General features: G+C 48.0%; 2 protein-coding genes across 7 annotated transcripts in view; both read right to left on the bottom strand.

The window, feature by feature from the left end:
* The window catches only part of ADGRG3 (adhesion G protein-coupled receptor G3), a 28,857-nt gene extending 13,075 nt beyond the window's left edge, over positions 1-15,782 (bottom strand). For all 4 annotated transcript variants that reach the window (XM_039232639.1, XM_039232638.1, XM_039232637.1 and 1 more), the window contains exons 1-2: positions 15,648-15,782; positions 10,509-10,668 (exon numbers count right to left, since the gene is read on the bottom strand). In XM_039232639.1, coding sequence (XP_039088570.1) covers positions 10,509-10,668; positions 15,648-15,708 — 221 coding nt within the window. In that variant the 5' untranslated portion in view covers positions 15,709-15,782. The remainder of the gene's footprint in view (positions 1-10,508; positions 10,669-15,647) is intronic.
* A 2,136-nt stretch (positions 15,783-17,918) lies between these two features.
* ADGRG1 (adhesion G protein-coupled receptor G1) overlaps positions 17,919-19,482 on the bottom strand; it is a 37,919-nt gene continuing 36,355 nt past the window's right edge. For all 3 annotated transcript variants that reach the window (XM_039232653.1, XM_039232654.1, XM_039232655.1), the window contains one exon: positions 17,919-19,260. In XM_039232653.1, coding sequence (XP_039088584.1) covers positions 19,130-19,260 — 131 coding nt within the window. In that variant the 3' untranslated portion in view covers positions 17,919-19,129. The remainder of the gene's footprint in view (positions 19,261-19,482) is intronic.

The following is a 19,482-nucleotide window of genomic DNA, read 5'->3' on the forward strand; positions in this document are numbered from 1 at the left end:
CATGTGCACTTAACTGTATCTGTGTGTGTGTGTGTGTTTAAAAATTTTTGGCCTCACAGAACAACCCAATTCACTTCTTTAAAAAATATTTAACGTTTATTTATTTTTGAGAGACAGACTGTGAGCAGGGGAAGGGCAGAGAGAGAGGGAGACACAGAATCTGAAGCAGGCTCCAGGCTCTGAGCTGTCAGCACCAAGCCCAATGTGGGCCTCAAACTCACAAACTATGAGATCATGACCTGGGCCAAAGTTGGATGCTTAATCAACTGAGCCACCCAGACACCCTGGTCCTAATTCACTTTCTTAAGGGAAGATTTCCTGATATAGTTCTCAGAGCACTTTTAAAAACTGCTTTAGTTGTGAAATGTAACATACAGTCAAAAAGTCTAATGCAGAGATGTAAAGTTGAATTTAATGACAAAGTTGATACTCATTTTAAACATCATATTCTTTGTCTGATATTTACATAGCTGCTCAGATATCTTTGGTTCGTGTTTACATGATATGTGCTTTCCCACATTGTGCCTGTTTTTACACTGTAAGTGGTGAGAGGCCTTTTATTAACCTCCCTAAGAGGGGATCTCTTGATGTTCTCCAGACCTCTGAATGCCTAGGGAATTCCCTGAGGTGACAGGCCCCTGAACTCTTGTAGGGTTTACTTCCCATTTTCTAGTTCACATTCATCTCCTGAAGGCAACTTAACTACTGGTTACTTTCTGCTCCTCAGATCCAACCAACATGCTGTCATCTATATAGCAGACCAGAGTAGTGTTCTATACAATGTCAACATTAATACGGTCTCTGTGGGCTATATGATGACAGAGATCGGGAGAACTGACTGAGTCCTGAGGAAACTGCGGCAGTATACTGTTGGCTCTGCCAGGTAGAGGTAAACTGCTTCCAGTAATCCTTGAAAATTGGTGTGGAGAAAAATGCACTAGCCATGGAGGAGCTACATATCAACTGCTCGGGAGGTGTGTCAACTGGTTTGGGCATACATACTCATCTGGGACAGCAGCTGCTGGTGGTGACCACCCGATGAGTGTAAGACAGTCCACAATCATTCTCCAACACCCACCCAACCTACGGGGAGTTAAGTGGAGTCATGGTAGGCATCACCCCTGCATCTTTCAAGTCCTTCCTGGTGGCATTAATCTCTGCAGTTCTCTCCAGGGATGTACTTTGGTTTCTGGTCTACTATCTTGGTAGGGAGAAGACATTCCAAAAACTTCCATTTAGCCTGTCAATGAAATGCCCTCCCAAAAGTAATTCAATAGAGAAAGCATTCTTTTCAACAAATAGTGCTGTAACAATTAGACATCTAAATGCAAATGTTAATAATAACTAATAACATAAAGTTAGACATTTACCTCACCCTGTGCACAAAAAATTAACCCCAAATATGTAACCTAGTCATAAGAACTAAAACCATAGACACTCGCAGGAGAAAACTTAGAAAATCTGTAGCTAGCTGAACATTTCTTTGATATGATATCAAACATACACACACACATACACTTAAATTTGACGTCCTCAAAATAAAATGCTTTTAATCTTCAAAAGACATGATTAAGAAAACAAAAAGACAAGACATACACTGGGAGAAAATATTTTTGAATCATACATTTGATAAAGGACTTACATCCAGAATATGGAAAGAATTCTTCAAATTCAATGGTGAGAAAATAAAACCCAATTTAAAAGAAGAGGGAGGCGCGCCTGGGTGGCTCAGTCTGTTAAGGGTCCAACTCCGGCTCAGGTCATGAATCTCACGGTTCGTGGGCTCGAGCCCCGCGTCAGGCTCTGTGCTGAGAGCCAGCTCAGAGCCTGGAGCCTGTTTTGGATTCTGTATCTCCCTCTCTCTCTGACCCTCCCCTGCTCATGCTGTCTCTCTCTCTCAGAAATAAATAAAACATTAAATAAATAAATAAATAAAAGAAGAGGGAAAGGTGGGCAGGTCAACATGGTAGAGAAGTAGGGGGACCCAAAGTTTCCTTGTCCCTCAAACACAGCAGTGTTGAGGCCAGAGGACTTGGAATTCCAAGAGTCCAGGCTGCAGGGTGACAGAGATGTCTCCAGGGACCCATGGGGACAGCTTGCAGGTCACAGGTACATGACTGCGAACTGGGAGAGATAAAACAGTAGTGGAGGCATGAAGGGCAGGGAGCCCCTTCTGTGGAGAGACTAAAGGAGAAGAAAGAGAAGCTGTGGATGTGTAGGATTATATTTGAACTAGAGAAAAACCACAGACTGGGGATCAGAAAAAGATGGAGAAAGATCTTCTAACTGCGGGGATTTCTCCAGACTGGGGCCCCACTACGAGTAGGGAGGTAAAGCAACCAGAGCCACAACAACAGAGGACATGGAGCACACTCCACAAACACCTCCTGAAGGGCCAGGCCCTGGACAACATATGACCCTTTTTTCATATAGTAGTGCTCGCAGGTGCAGGACACTTAACAAGATATTAAAACACATAAGGGACAGAAAACTAGCTGCCCTGTTTGCATGTGTGGGGGGGTGGGGAAGGGAACCAGCCCTGGGCTCAGTAGCCAGCTCAGAGGCGCAGTCCACAGTCAGAGAGAGCAAACCCCTCCCTTGAGTGCAGTGGGAAGAAGGCAAAGAGCTGTTCCAAGGACAAACGACCATGCTTGCACATGCTTGCGTCCACCAGCCAGAGGGCCTTTGTAGACAAAGGCCTTTTGTCTGCTGGAAGCAAATTAAAATGAAAACACGACAGTCCAAACCACTTGGGATGCAGCAAAGGCAGTCCTCAGAGGAAAATACATTGCAATCTGGGCCTATCTCAAGAAACAAGAAAAATCCCCAATATAAAATCTAACAGGACAACTAAAGGAATGAGAAGCAGAACAGCAAAGAAATCCCAAAGCCAACAGAAGAGAAATAGTAAAGATCAGAACAGAATTAAACAACATAGAATCCAAAAAACACCAGTAAAACAGATCAATGAATCTAAGAACCGGTTTTCTTAAATAAACAAAATTAATAAACCCCTAGCCAGATTTCTCAAAAAGAAAAGAAAAAGGACCCAAATAGATAAAATCATGAATGAAAAAGGACAGATCACAAGCAACACCACAGAAATATGAAAAACTATAAGAGAATACCATGGAAAAATTATATGCCAACAAACTGGACAACCTGGAAGAAATGGACAAATTCCTAGACACCCACACACTAACAAAATTCAAACAGGAAGAAATCGAAAACTTGAACAGACCCATAACCAGTGAATAAACTGAATCAGTTATCAAAAATCTCCCAACAAATAAGAGTCTTGGGCCGGATGGCCTCCCAAGGAAATTCTACCAGACATTTAAAGCAAAGTTAATACCTATCTTTCTCAAGCTGTTTGAAAAAATAGAAACAGAAGGAAAGCTTCTGGACTTATTCTATGAAGCCAGCATTACCTTCATTCCCAAACCAGACAGAGACGCCATAAAAAAGGAGAATTACAGGCCAATAGCCCTGATGAACATGGATGCAAAAATTCTCAACGAGATACTAGCAAATAGAATTCAACAGTATATTAAAAGAATTATTCACCATGATCAAGTGGGATTCATTTCTGGGTTGCAGGGCTGGTTCAATATTTGCAAATCAATCAATGTGATACATCACATTAATAAAAGAAAGGATAAGAACCATATGATCTTATCAATAGATGCAGAAAAAGCATTTAATAAAATACAGCATTCTTTCTTAATAAAAACACTCAAGAAAGTTGAGATAGAAGGAATATACCTTAACATCATAAAAGCCATATATGAAAGCTAATATCATCATTAATGGGGAGAAACTGAGAGTTTTCCCCCTGAGATCAGAAATGCCAGGGATGTCCACTCTGACCACTTTTGTTTAACATAGTGTTGGAATTCCTAGCCTCAGCAATCAGACAATAAAATTAAATAAAAGGCATCCAAAATGGCAAAGATGAAGTAAAACTTTCACTTTTCGCAGATGACATACTCTACATGGAAAACCCAAAAGACTCCACCAAAAGGCTGTTAGAACTGATACATGACTTCAGCAAAGTCCCAGGGTACAAAATCAATGTACAGAAATCAGTTGCATTTCTATACACCAATAATGAAGCAACAGAAAGAGAAATTGAGAAATCAGTCCCATTTATGTTAGTACCAAGAACCATAAAACACCAAAGATGTAAAAGATCTGTTGCTGAAAACTATAGAAAACTTATGAAAGAAATTGAAGAAGACACAAAGAAATACAAAAACATTCCATGCTCATGGATTTGAAGAACAAATATTGTTAAAATATCAATACTACCCGAAGCAATTTACACATTCAATGCAATCCCAATCAATATTGCACCTGCATTCTTCTCAAAGCTAGGATAAACAATCATAATATTTGTATGGAATCACAAAAGACCCTGAGTAGACAAAGTAACGTTGAAAAAGAAAACCAAAGCAGGAGGCATTACAGTTCCGGACTATAGCCTCTACTACAAAGCTGTAATCATTAAGAAAGTACGGAACTGACACAAAAACAGACACATAGATCAATGGAATAGAATAGAGAACCCAGAATTGGACCCACAAATGTATGGCCAACAAATCTTTGACAAAGAAGGAAAGAGCATCCAATGGAAAAAAATCTCTTTAGCAAATGGGTGCTGGGAGAACTGGGCAGCAGCAGGCAGAAGAATGAAACTGGACCACTTTCTTACACCAGACACAAAAATAGACTCAAAATGAATGAAAGACCTAAATGTGAGACAGGAAACCATCAAAACCTTAGAGGAGAAAATGGGCAACAACCTCTTTGACCTCAGCCACAGCAACTTCTTGCTTGACATGTCCCTGAAGGCAAGGGAAATAAAAGTGCCGAGCCGCACCAGCCTCTCTGGATGGCAGTCACAGCAAGGAAACTGGTATCTCCTTCTGCTACTACTGGCTCATGTTGTAAATGAGGCTGCTGGTATTGACCAGGTCTCACAATATTCCAGATCAGACCGATATTCCCCACACAGATTGATCGTAAGGAAAGGCATGTCCTTGCCTTTCCAAAGATGATTGTCAAAAGGCTCTTCCTAAGGGTCTTGCAGATCCAAGACTTACATGATAAAGGGGGCTTGAGTCTGGCCCTGAGGCAAAGAGCCTAATTTAGAGGTAAGGGCAAATATCTACCCCCACCTATTTGTTTCTGCCTGGAGCATTTTCTGGCCTTATATAAGCTGATTACTCCCTGAGAAGGAACCTATTGAGGAACTTCTTTTTGTGATTATGAGAGCAAAGGTATCTCCTGAAAGACCTGTTTTTGACCCCTGCTCACAGAGAAGTAACTTCACCTTCTTATGCTAAAACCATTGTCTTGTATGCTAAAGATGCCTCCCTTCCCCATAAGATAAGCATCTAAATCCCCTACCTCAATCGTTATTGATAAAGGTTATGCTTGAGTCTTCTACAAATTTATGTTCTGGGAAATTCTTACATATCAAAGAAGTTTGTTGTCAGAAACCATTGTCTAAGGCAAATGCCACTTCTGTGCCATCTCCAAAACACTTAAAATAAAGTTGAGCCCCAGTCAGAGCAGAGATGCCTGCCTGGTGATCAGAAAGAATCTCTGGGGCTCTCTCTCTCTCTCTCTCTCTCTCTCTCTCTCTCTCTCTCTCTCTCTCGCAGACACCGTCCATCCTTCAGGGACCCCTGGACCTGCCGGATCCGGTCTCCACATAAAAGCAAAAGTGAACTACTGAGATCTTATCAAGATAAAAAGCTTCTGCACTGCAATGGAAACAATCAGTAAAAGTAAAAGGCAATAGACAAAATGGGAGAAGATATTTGCAAATGACATATAGGATAAAGGGTTAGTATCCAAAATCTATAAAGAGCTTATCAAACTCAACACCCGAAAAACAAACAATCCAGTGAAGAAATGGGCAGAAGACATGAATGGACACTTCTCCAAAGAAGACATCCAGATGGCCACAGATGCTCAACATCACTCATCATCAGGGAAATACAAATCAAAACTACACTGAGATGCCACCTCACACTGGTCAGAGTGGCAAAAATGAACAACTCAGGAAACGACGGATGCTGGTGAGGATGTGGAGAAATGGGAACCCTCTTGCAGTACTGGGAATGCAAACTGGTGCAGCCCCTCTGGAAAGCAGTGTGGAGGCTCCTCAAAAAATTAAAAATAGAACTACCCTATGACCCAGCAATAGCACTGCTAGGAATTTATCCAAGGGATACAGGAGTGCTGATGCATAGGGTCATATGTACCCCAATGTTTATAGCAGCACTATTGACAATAGCCAAATCATGGGAAGAGCCCAAATGTCAACTGATGAATGGATAAAGAAGATGTGGTTTATACATACAATGGAATAATACTTGGCAATGAGAAAATGAAATCCTGCCATTTGCAACAATGTGGATGGAACTGGAGAGTATTATACTGAGTGAAATAAGTCAGCCAGAGAAAGACAGATATCACACGTTTTCATTCATATGTGGAATTTGAGAAACTTAACAGAAGACCATGGGGGAAAAGAAGGGGAAAAAATAGATCAAACAGAGAGGGAGGCCAACCATAAGAGACTCTTAAATATAGAGAACTGAGAGTTGAAGGGGAGTGGGGCGCAGGGAGAGGGGAAAATGGACGATGGGTACTGAGGAGCGCACTTGCTGGGATGAGCACCGGGTATCACCAGGCAGAATCATGGGAATCTACCTCCAAAACCAAGAGCACACCGTATACACTGTATGTTAGCCAACTTGACTATAAATGATATTTTAAAAGATTTTTTTAATAAATGAAGAGGGAAAGGTTTGAATAATCACCAAAGCAAAGATACAAATGGCTAATAAGCACATGAAAAGATGTTCACCGTCATTGGTCATTTGTGAAACACAAATTAAAATCACAGTGAAAGACCACTCACACTCACGGGATTTGCAACTGACAATATTGCAAAGACATATTAGAAACACAGTCCTTTCGTGTGCTGATGGAAAAGCAAAGGATACGCTTTGAGGAATAGTCAGGCAGGTGTTTTGTTTTTTTTTTTACATTTTAAGAATGAACACAAAATTCTGTACTTAATGTCTGCTTGCAGCTGGATGAATATTTTCATACCATACTGAAAGATGCCAGAGATTAAGAAAAAAAGAGTAGCTTTTTAAAAGCTAAACATACACTTACCAGATATCCCTGCAATTCTGTTCCTAGGTATTTACCCAAAAGAGATGAAAACATATGTCTACAAAGATTTGAATTCAAACGTTCATGGCAGCATTCTTCCTAATCACCAAACTGGAAATAATTCAAGTGTCCATCAGCCGATGAACGAATAAACAAAATGTAGTATGTCCACACAATGGAATATTACTCAGTAATAAAAAAAGATCTATGGATGCATGCTAACATAGGAATATAACTCAAAACCATGGTAAGTGAGGGAAGTGAGATTCAAAAGACAACATACTGTATGAGTCCCTTATGGAAAATCTCCAGGAAAGCAAAAATATGGAATAGAAACCAGATCAGTGGTTGACTGTGGCTGGGTATATAAGCAGGAATTGCTTGCAAACAGCTATGAGGGTACTTTTGAGGCTGATGCAAGTGGTATTAAAATGATTGTAATAAGGGGCGCCTGGGTGGCTCAGTTGGTTAAGCATCCGACTTCAGCTCAGGTCATACTCTCATGGTTCGTGGGTTCAAGCCCTGCATCGGGCTCTGTGCTGACAGCTAGCTAAGAGCCTGTGTAAGGCCACAAGTCTAAATGTCTAAACCAAACTGACTCCATGACAGGCTTTAAGATTCCCCTCTGAACTAGAAGGCCTGAGTTTCAGCTTTCCCGAAACTATCAGGCAGTTACACATTGCCCAAGGCAAGAGAAACCACCCTTGCAACACCCAATCAGGAAAGTCCAGCGACCACCCTCCACATTACTAAGGGAGAGGCCTGGAGATAGAAACTATAGATAGGACCCTGTTACCTAATGATAAAGTTAACCAGTTAGTCGCCGAACAAGACCCTAGGCTAGCTCTGTGATTGGTTGAATTTTAAGGTACTCTAAATGTTGTAATTGGATCCCGCCAAAAGTAACGCATACTCTAGACAATGTGTATGGTCAAACCCGCTGTCAATGATGTTGAATAATTATGATTGGATCACTGTTCCCATGTCACAACTTCTGTAACTCCTCCGTCTCAAACCCCATAAAAACCCTACTCTGCCCTTGTTCGGGGCTCTCAGCACGGATCCATGCGCTGGTGAAGTCTGTGAGCCCGAGCTTAAGCCCATAATAAAGCCCTTTGCCTTTGCATGCGTGACTCGGTCTCCCTGGTGGTCTTTGGTCCGTGAGGATACTGCGATCTGGGTATAACACCTGGAGCCTGCTTCGGATTCTGTATCTCCCTCTCTCTCTCTGACCCTTCCCTGCTCACACTGTCTGTCTCTCTCTCTCTCTCAGAAATAAATAAAAACATTGAAAAAAAAGAATCTCTAAAAAAATGATCTTAATAATGGTTCCACACACTACATAATACACCATAAATTATTGAACTGTACTCTAACAATGTATAGACTGGGTGGTACATAAATTATACCTTAATAAAACTATCAAAATTAATAAAAAGAAATGAGATACCCCTATATCCTTTCGAGAATGGCTAAAATTCAAATGACTGGTGATACCAAGCATTGTAAAGATGTGGGGTAACTGGAACTCTCACACATAACTGGTGGGAATGTAAACTGACATGGCCACCACGGAAAATGATGGCAATGCTTATAAAATTCATCATATGTCTACCTTTGACATTGAGTCCCTTCTAGCTATTTACTCAACAGAAACGAGTCTATGTGTGCATGAAAAAAACATGTACAAAAATGTGGATGGCAAGATATGTTTAAAAAAATTATGGCAGTGTTATTCATAATAGGCCCTATTGTGGAGAAAATGTTTGTGCCCTCTCCTTAAATTCATATGTTGAAATGAGTTGATGGCCAGACCTACTTCATAGGGTTGTGAGGATAAAGAAGGTAACTTGGTTAACTGATAGACTCAGGAACAGAATCCATATCTTCTGATGCCAGAGCCTCTGCTTTTTCCAAAGTGTTTATTCCCATCACAAGATAGTACAGACAGGAGGCCCCGAGATAACCTCCCAGAGCTAAGAAGCTACGGAAGCAGCTGCCAATGAGAAGGGAGTGTTTTCAGGCCCCTGCAATGATGCAGTTCAGTCAGACTGCCATCCTAACACCAAGCCTGAGAACACAGGCTCTTCACTTATTTTTCCCCAGCAAACACATGTTGGTGTCAACTATGAGGTTGTCCTGTGCATCTTAGAAGAATTATGGCCAGCTTTGATCGGAGGGGAGAGAGGGAAAGTTTTTGGAGATGATTCTTAGAGACGTTGTATTCTAAACCCCTTCTCCCTCAACCCAGTATCTCTAATCTTTTGGTCTTATCAGTCTCTTGGTCTTATGGATTCTACATCATACAGGGTTTATAATCCATTCCTCCTTTCAGTGCCAATTGGGGCTGCTGGTGGTGATGTAGCCTTCACTCCCACCCAGACATTTTCCTTGCATCCTACCTGGTCCATATCTCTTCCTGCACCACCACCCTTGTACCCTTCCCTGAGACCTGAGAATCTTTCTAAAATGCAAAATTGACTATGCTTTTCCTCTGTTTAAAATACATCCTTGAGGGGCACCTGGGTGGCTTAGTCGGTTAAGCATCCGACTTTCGCTTAGGTCATGATCTCGCGGTTCGTGGGTTAGAGCCCCGCGTCGGGCTCTGTGCTGACTGCCAGCTCAGAGCCTGGAGCCTGTTTCAGTGTATGACTCCCTCTCTCTCTGACCCTCCCTTGCTCACGCTGTCTCTCTCTCTCCTAGAAATAAATAAAAACATTTAAAAATAAAATAAAATAAAATACATCCTTGCTCTGCCTCCTCCCACATTGGGGTAGTATACTCGATCCTTCAGGCTTTGGTCTCTGCCTATATTTCTACCCAACCCACCTCCCCTGCACGTCATTCTTTTGCATTTCAAAGCAGTGTAGTTCTCCCCCAACATTCCTGAAGTTCTGCCTTCCATATCCCCTAACGTTGCTTGGGTCCAATAAGAAAACTCCTATGGAGTCTTCAAAGCCTTTTTATGAGTAGCCTCCTCTGTGAGGCCTTGGCCGTCTTCCTCCCTTTGAGCTAACCCCACACCTTGCCCACCCTTTTGTCTGACCACACTCTAGAATCATCATCGTTTGGGCCCCTGTCTGGCCCTCCACAATGTAGGGACAGGGGCTGATTCACCCCTACATCCCCTGGTCTCAGTGAGTAGATTGGAGGGCATGTGGGTGTCAAACAACAGGGTGGAAAGGTGAGGTGGGTGCATCATTTTCTGGAGCCGTGGGGCTGATAGCTCTGTCTCTTCCTAACAGCCAGCCCCCCTTCCACCCTTGAAGGAGCCCCAGATTCCTGCTGTAGCTCAGGGGGCCCCCCCTTACCTCTGTAAGCTTTCTGGGTCACAGGGCTCATTCCCTGACTGCCTGCACTTTGTGAAGCAGTCAGCTGTGTTCCCCAGGTGGAAGGATTCATACTTGCCCTCGTTGATGAGCCCCAGGCAGACATTCCTTGGTTGCTCCACGTTCCTAGAAGTTTTCATACCTGAAGGAGGGATGCAGAGGGTGTGAATGCTCTGGGTAGGGAGGCAGCAAGGGCAAGAGGTAGAGGGTAAGATGTTCAGGCCCCAGGTTCTGGTAATGTGGGCTGCAATTCCAGCTCCAGCCACCTACACCAGCTCTGTGCACCTGAGCAGGACTCCCTCTCTCTGGGCCTCAGTTTCCCAGGCAAGAGGAGATACTACCCCCACCTCGCAGGGCCAGTGGCAGGCTTTGGGGAGAGTGTGTACAAAGGGCTTGGCACATGGTTCCTATTACCTTTTACCACCTCCACCAGGGAGTCTGCTGGGCTTTCCTCAGTTGTTCCATATCACACATTCCAAAGCCCTTGCAACTGTGGCCTAATGGTATAACTCTTGGGCATATTCTGTCCTAGTTTGCCTTATTCTCCTACATTCTCATTACAACCCACACAGGCTACCTCTTGGGGTAGAGAGAGAACACAGCAAACTGAGAGCCCCTGGGACTCAGTGACTTGAGGGAGGTCACAAGCTAATGGGGGTGGGGTGGGGTGGGGTGGGGTGGGGGGGAAGGGCAGCTCTGGGATGTCAGACCAGCTTCTGTGACTTCTAGCTGAGTTCCCCTTTCACCGGGCAGTGGGATGGAATGGAAGCTTTGAGTCACTTACTTGCTGTGTGGCCTCTGGGACTTTTATGTTTATGTTTAAACTTCCTTAAACCCTCTGTGGCTCCATCTTCTCATCAGCTAAATGGGACTAATAATACCTACCTTGTGAGTTTGGGAAGGATTAGAGTTCAAATACATAAAGGGTATCGCTCATCATAGCTGTTCAGAGAGCCAGTATTACTTATTCCAGGAGGTGAGAATTTCATTGTAAACCCAACTATTTATGTATTTGTGTATTTATGTTGGATGTATGTATATGTGCACATATTTACCTATCTCTCAACAAAATTAATACACCCAGAAGTTTGTTTTCTTTCTTTCTTTTTTTTTTTTTTAATTAAAACGTACAGGGGCACCTGGGCAGCTCAGTTGGTAAAGCATCCGACTTGGGCTCAGGTCATGATCTCATGGTCCGTGAGTTCGAGCCCCGCACTGGGCCCTGTGCTGACAGCTCAGAGTCCAGAGCCTCTGCGCTGACAGCTCAGAGTCCAGAGCCTCTGCTTCAGATTCTGCGTCTCCCTCTCTCTCTGCCCCTCCCCCGCTTGCACTCTGTCTGTCTCTCTTTCAAAAATAAATAAACATTAAAAATTTTTTGAATAAAAAAATAAATTAAACCATACACAAGAGCATAAAATGAAAAGTAAAACTCCCCACAGCTCCCAGGTCACACTCCAGAGCTCAAGACCCTTAGCAATTTACTGCACAACCTTGCGGAAATTTCCTATACGTAGGCAAGTGTTGCGATATAAATCATTTAAAAATGTACATGAATGGGATCGCTTGGCAATATATGTCGAAGAGCTTTCAGCATCAGCACCTACCAACCCGTCTCTCTCTATACACTTGCACACTGGTCCACGAGGTGAGTGTGGCTGGTGGGCTTTGCTGCTCTTTTTTTTTCTTCCCTATTTTAAACAACACTGCTTACATCTTTGTCAGCTTGTGTTAAGAATTCATAGAAAACATTGCTATCATAGGAATCTCTGGGTCAAAATGTATGAGCTTTTAAAAATTGGTAGGTGTTACCAAATTTCCTGCTAAAGGGGATGCGCCTATTTCTCCATGCAGCAGAGTGGCTATTGACCCACGTGTTCATAATCCTAGACTTCACCAAACCTGCAAGCCTTTGTCAACCTGAGGAGTAAAATTACATTTTTGTTTCAACTTAAGAGGGAGTGGGAACATCTATTTGTATGTTTTTTCCCTCTGAACTGCATTGTGGTACCCTCTGTCCATTTGTGGGGGTGTCTTAATCTGCACACGTTGGCCTTTCCAATGGGCACACCAGGAACGGTTAAGGAGGGCTACCTTTGAGATGTGCGGTGCTAAGGGTGAGGTAGCCAGAGGGACATTTACTTTTCATTTCTTATCCCCTTCTCTGGTGTGTGGGTTTTTTTTTTTCCAAGAAATCACACGCAATATGACTTTAGCAATAGAAGAAACAAGTTAATTTTTAAGATAGAGATACAGATAATGGCAGACCAAAGTTAGAGTAATGTGGGGCTTTAAAAATTACATTTTAGGGGAGCTTGGTTGGCTCAGCCAGTTAAGCATCCAACTCTTCATTTCGGCTCAGGTTGTGATCTCACGGTTCATGAGTTTGAGCCCTGCATCAGGCTCTGCACTGACAGCACAAAGTCTGCTTGGGATTCTCTCTCTCTCCTTCTCTCTCTGACCCTCCCCTACTTGAGCTGTCTCTCTCTCAAAATAAATAAATAAACTTTAGAAAATTACATTTTAGAGTGGATTTTGTAATAATCAGATCTATGGTGACAGTGTTTTAAGTAGCCTATAAAGAAACTTTAATTTTCTGTTAGATTGTAAAAATATTCATGACACCGTTTAATGGGAAGAAGCAAATACTTGATGAGCATGTCTATAATATGATCTACATTTGCTTTTTATTTTATTAAAAAAATTTTTTATCCTTATTTTTGAGAGAGAGAGTGCAAATGGGGGAGGGGCAGAGAGAGAGGGAGACACAGAATCCGAAACAGGCTCCAGGCTCTGAGCTGTCAGCACAGAGCCTAACACGGGGCACGACCTCCCCAACCTCCCCAACCGTGAGATCCTGACCTGAGCCGGCAGTCGGTCGCTTAACCGACTAAGCCACCCAGGCGCCCCAACGTTGCTTTTTAAATTAAGGAGGAAGAGAGAGAGAAAAGAGGGGAAAAGAGGGAGAGGAAGAGAGAAGAGAGGGGAAGGAAGTGGGGGTGCCATTCTCCCTGTAATCCTAGACATCTGTGTGCCCCAGGGGTTACGTGGGTGCTGGGCACCCCGCGGGTGTTAACAGAGCCCCCTCCCGGCCTGCCTCAAAACATCAGCGCAGTCGTGTACGTGACGATTTTGGCAAATGCAGAAAAGATGATTAAACATCTTTTTCCGTGATTATTTTTTGAAGGCATTGGAAGCGTTCAGTCCAGACAGAGAGAGCCTGACCCAGGCCTGTGGGGGACGGTGCCAGCCCCCGCCTCCAGACCTACACGACGCTTCCCCACCCGATGTGGCCCAGAAGCTGGCCTCCAGGGACCACTCAATCAACGGTCAAGGGGGAAGCAGGCCGGAAGTCAGAGGGTGGTGGTGGCCCCTCCCTACAGGTCACCACCTGACGACTGCTTTTCTCTGCCACAGCCCAGCCCCGGCCGCTCAGGGCTTGGTCCTGCGAAGAAGTCACCATCAGTGTTTATCGCATGAATGAGTCAATGAGCAGACGGTGGTGAGTGACCCGTAAATATCCACAAAAAAAGGAGACTCACCTTTACACGTAAACATATAAGCCTCACAGACCTCCTCACACTATTCAAATGGCTGACCCTTTGCCCAAACTGGAGTACCCCCATCACCATGGAATAACCCACATCACCAGGGAATAATCCCCATCACCACATAATAACCCGCATCACCACGGAATAACCCCCACCACCATGGAATAACCCCCATCACCACAGAATAACTCGCATCACCACAGAATAACTCGCATCACCACAGAATAACCCGCATGACCACAGAATAACCCGCATCACCACGGAATAACCCCCATCACCACAAAATAACCCCCATCACCACAAAATAACTCGCATCACCACAGAATAACCCCCATCACCACGGAATAAATTCAGTCCCTGTGGGGAGCCCTGAAGCCCCAACCAGTGTAGTTATGGCTTTTGTGAAGGGCCCGGGGTCTTCATGATGCTGAGACCGGACACTAGCCACCACTGGTTATTGAGTTAATTGATCTGACGAGCGTGTGGCCTGATGCCAGCTCCGCCGGGCGGACAGCACCGTCATTCCCCCCTTTTCAAGCTGACGGCTACACTTTGTACTTTGCCGAATAACCCAACATTTGAAGAGAAAGTTCTCTGAAGCCCAAAGAGCTTGATCCATATGACCCTATGACCCCGTGAAAGCCGCATGACCTCGTGCTGGGCAGGCATGTAAGGGGACAGGCATGCAGGCCGCTCACTGAATCAAGAGCAGAACCGGAGGATGGGGCGCCTGGGGGGCTCGGCCAATTAAGCGTCTGACTCTTGCTTTCCGCTCAGGCTGTGATCCACGCTTCTGGGATCGCACCCCTGCCTCGGGCTCTGTGCTGTCAGCACAGAGCCCGCTTGGCTCTCTCTCCTCTCCTCCCCTCTCCTCCCCTCTCCTCCCCCCGCCAAAATAAATAAACTTTTAAAATAACGATACTAGGAGCTAACGGGTGGGGGCACATGGGGCACTGAGCTGCAGCACACCTTCTGCCTGAGAGGGTCACGGCGGACATCACAGGGCACCAAGGAGGGCAAGCGGGGGCTGGCCAGGTGGGCCGGGGTGGGCTCAGCGCTCCCGGGAGCGAGCGAGGACAGCAAGGGCCTGGCCTGGGGTCCTGAAACTGGTCTGGGGCGCCGCCGCGTGTGCCAGGCTGACGGCGGGTGAGGGGCGGGAAGCCTTGTTCCCAGCTTGGCCAACTGGAGACTAGGAGGCCATTGCGGGCCAGGGAGAGGGGAGCCGGTGAGGGCATGGGGCGGTGAGGGCATGGGGCGAGCCTCCGCCTCCACAGCGCCCGGCCCCTCCCCCGGGAGCTCAGAGGCCAGCGGGATAAGAGGGTGTCCAGGGCCCACTTGTGGCCCAGAGCCGGGCCCATCAGGAAGCCACAGCCCAGAGGAGGGGAGGGAGGGGGGCACCTGAGACCCAGCGCTGACCAGGTTTATCACGATGACACCCAACTCGGGACGAGGTGGGAGAAGGTGCTAACGTTGGACAGACGTGCTCCAGACACCCAGACCCGTGCCCCCTTCCCGGCCCCTATCCCTCGGTCTCCCAGGCTCGGGAAGTGGGACTGAGGAGCCAGCGGCTCACCTGAGGCCCGGAGCAGGAGGAGTGGGAGAAACAGGATGCCCAGGGTCCTGGCTGTCACCATCCTTGGCCAGCCTTGTCCACGCTGGCGGGAGCCTGTGTCCGTGTGTCCCTCTGGCCCCGGGCTCTGCTGTGTGGCCTGCCTCCCCCACCCTGCCCCCACGCAGCGTCACGACTTCCTGTGGCCTCTTTCTAGACCTTCCTGCTCCATGGCCCCGACGGTTGGGTTGTGAAAGGTGAGAGTGGGGCCAGGCGAGCACTCCTGTCTCAGCTCGGCGACCGCCTGCAGGGGGGGCGATGAATGCATGCGCCTGGGGACTCTGCTGGGTGCTGTGAAGTTCGTGTCCGGCGGCCGCAGAGGCTCCACACCCAAGCAGACCCCTGGGCCTGGTGACGGGCACTGGCTTTGCAGTCAGGCACAGCTAGCGCAGACCCTCCTCTCACAAGCTGGGGCCTCTCTGAGCTCGTTCCCTCCTCTGTAAGGAAACACAGTAACGGGGGGCACCTGAGTGGCTCCAACAGTTAAGCGTCTGACTTCGGCTTAGGTCATGATCTCACGGTTCGTGGGTTCAAGCCCCGCATCGGGCTCTGTGCTGACAGCTCAGAGCCTGGAGCCTGCTTAAGATTCTGTGTCTCCCTCTCTCTCTCTCTGACCCTCCCCTGCTTACTCTCTGTCTCTCAAAATAAAATAAAGACATAAACATTTTTTAAAAAAAGATACAGTAAGGGCTGCGCAGAGAGCATGCGGGGCTTGCAGACCTGTAGCAGCCTGGGATGGTGTTCAGGCTCCTTCACTCCTGCTTATGGCTTGAACAAGACCAGGGGCAAGGCCATGCCTGCCGGGGCCCTGGGAGCAGAAGAGAGCCAGCCCTGTAGGCCCCAGCAACGGCCCGCCCCACCAGACTGGATAACAGGAGACGTGGGCCGGGTGGGCAGGAGCATGGGCTCTGGGGTTGGTCGGGCCTGGGCATACCTCTGTCCTGGCCACCTCCTGGCTGGGGGAGTGCGGGCGAGCTGTCTGCGGCCCTGAGCCTCTCACAAGACATGCAGAGAACTCATGACACCGTGCATGTGGAATTGTCCAGGCCTGGAGGCGTGGCCACTGTCACTATCTTCTGACACGGTTGTCAGTACTGCACAATTACTGTCATATTGCCCGGTCACGGGTGGCCCAGACAGGAAGTGGGGGCAGCAAACACACACGGGGAGCAGCGTGAGGGAAGGGGAGGGGCTGACCGCTCAGGCCCCAGCTCTGGGGGCTCTAGGGAAGCCGTGGGGATGAGGCCAGGGCCCTTGGCATGGTCCCACGGTCACTGGCAAGTTCAAAGTTGGAGAGCATCCCACTGAGAAGGTGCATCATCACCAGCATCCCCTACTTCAGGGCCAGAGTTAGATGTGCTCCACCTCAGGGGTCTGAGGAACCCCCCCCCCGGCCCTCCCCCTTCCTTCCACACAGTGTCTAGACAGGATTCAGTCCAGAGGGCCCAGCTCGGGGTTGGGGGAAAGGATGTCGGGGTGACTCATGGAGCGTGGGTGACAGGTGGGAATCTGGCAGAGAGCCCCAGGCCCTTCCTCTGCAGGGAAGGCTTAGGGACAGACGGGAACCACTGGGCCCATCCGCCCCCTCCCAGCTGCATCCAGGTGAGGAGATAAAGCGCACAAGGGCTTTGTGAAATGTGGACTTGCTGGAAACCCATCCTGGTGCCAGGGCCTCAGAAGGGCTTACAAATGCCTGTTTGTAAAGAAGCGCCCAGAAGGAGCAACCCAGAGCATCCAGCACACCTGGAAAGATGGGACCAGGGGGCTAGGAAAGTGGCAAAAGGTGGCTGGGCTGGGCCAGGGTGAAGGCTACCCCTCCTAGGCCCCACTGGGGCTGGGGACTGCCCTGGAGCCATGTACAGAGCCACGGGACCCCCAAAACTCTGGGCAAATGGGCCTGCAGTTTCTCTTGCGGCCACTCCCATGCTTGTCCCCGTGGCTCCAGATGGGCTCCTGGCCAGGCCTGGCCAGCATTCACCTTCTGGCCACGTCCGTCCATTTCTCACACCAGAGCAATGTCTCAACACGCAAACCTGGTCATGTCCATCCGAGAACAGCAGCCCTGCTGTCCAAGGCCCTCCGGCCCCGTGAATAAGGACCATCAGGTGGCCCAGACAGCCTTCTTCTCTCATTCCCATTTCCTGATGGGCCCAGGGTCTTTGTATCAGTGACTCTTACTAGAAGCACAGAAGGAAGCTCAGAGGAAAGTGCCCCAAACTGTTTACAGTGGTTTGTTAAGTGGTAACAAGAGCTGATTTTTATTTTCTTCTGTGTCCTCCTGTACAGTTTCCAAATTCTCTACAACAAACATCTATTTCTTTAGATTCAAAAGACAAATGACATAGTACTTAAAAAAGAAAGGCTTCCCCGTCTTTAAGACTGAGATCCAGATCAAATGCTGCCTCCTACAGGAAGTCTTCCCGGATCCCCAGCAAGAAACGATGGCTCCGCTAACCCCATGCCTGGAGCTCCAACCCATTAGGAGCGCACTGGGCTCTAGGCCACAGTCACCAGGGGAGACATGTCTTAGTCTTCTGGGGTGCCAGGGCAGAAACAAGTCCACATCGCTGCGCCCCACAGTTCTGGCCACAAGTGGGCTTTGAGAGAGGCCGAGGGCCCCTAGGAGGGATGGGCTTGGCAGTGGTGAGCAAGGGTGATGCAGCTTCTAGAAGGGCCCAGATGGACAGACAGACCTAGCCCAGCCCAGAATGTCTATACGAAGCCTGAGTCAAGGGCAGGCAAAAGTCCGTGCAGTAGACAGAGGTTTACAGCAGGCCATCAGGCAGCTCTTGGAAACCAGAACCCAAAATACAGCATTGGGATCAGGGCCCCCCTGGGGCTGGGCGGAGGGAGGGGGAGGGATGGGGAGGGTGATGGAGGGCCCTGGGCTCCGAGGTAGAGGAGACGCTGCCCCACTCCCCTCCTCCAGGGGTCTGGCTCAGAGCTCTGCCCCCACCCACCCACGTGCCCTGAGTACCACTCTCAGGCTAAAATGGCAGGACGACCGCATGTCCTCATGGTGACTGCCAGAGACAGAACAGCTAACGGCCCATTCCTGTCCTGTGGGACAACGATGCCACCAGGCCTCACATGCCCCTGACCTTGGGGCCATAAGGGCTCCCATCCCCAGCCACGAGGGCGGGGCCCAGTGGCAGTGACTTGAGACCAGTCTTCGGCCCCCAGCTAGGACGGCAGGAGACGGTCCCACTCCTGAGCCCCCTGTGAGCTGGACCTGAGAGCCAAGCAGTCCGTGGGCCAATTGAGAAGGCCCAGACTGGGGGTCTGGCTGCCAAGGGCACCCGCCCCCTCACTCTGAGGTCCTTGGGCCTTCTTCTCGAGTCTCCGGCTGACCCTCAAGTGTCGGTCCTGGCCGGGGGGCGGCGGGCGGCGGTGGGGAGAGGCCGCAGCTCTGGTTCCTCATGTGGCTCCCGGAGGTGGCTGGTGGCTTAGATGCGGCTGGACGAGGTGCTGCCCGAGCTGATGGGGAGCCTGGCGCTGTCCGAGTTGCTCTTCAGCGGGGAGGGCCCGCTCTGGGCCTGCAGCCGCATGGACCAGTACCAGAGAAAGATGAGGAAGCCTGTGGGCAGAGAGAGGGCCCAGGGCTCAGCAGGCTGTGGGCAGCCCTGGCCTTCCCCATTCTCCCTCCCCAGGCTGCCAGCACCCATGGGACCCCGGGGAGCCCCGACTATGCACCAGACACTGTGTGATTCCCTGGGCCCCATCCCACATTCTTCTCCTAAGGTTCTTACGAGGCCAGGCCTATTGGTTACCCTTCTGTGTCACAAATGAGGAAACTGAG

Source organism: Hyaena hyaena, unplaced genomic scaffold, assembly GCF_003009895.1.
Source record: "Hyaena hyaena isolate Hyena2069 unplaced genomic scaffold, ASM300989v1 scaffold_68, whole genome shotgun sequence".
NCBI classification, from domain to species: domain Eukaryota; kingdom Metazoa; phylum Chordata; class Mammalia; order Carnivora; family Hyaenidae; genus Hyaena; species Hyaena hyaena.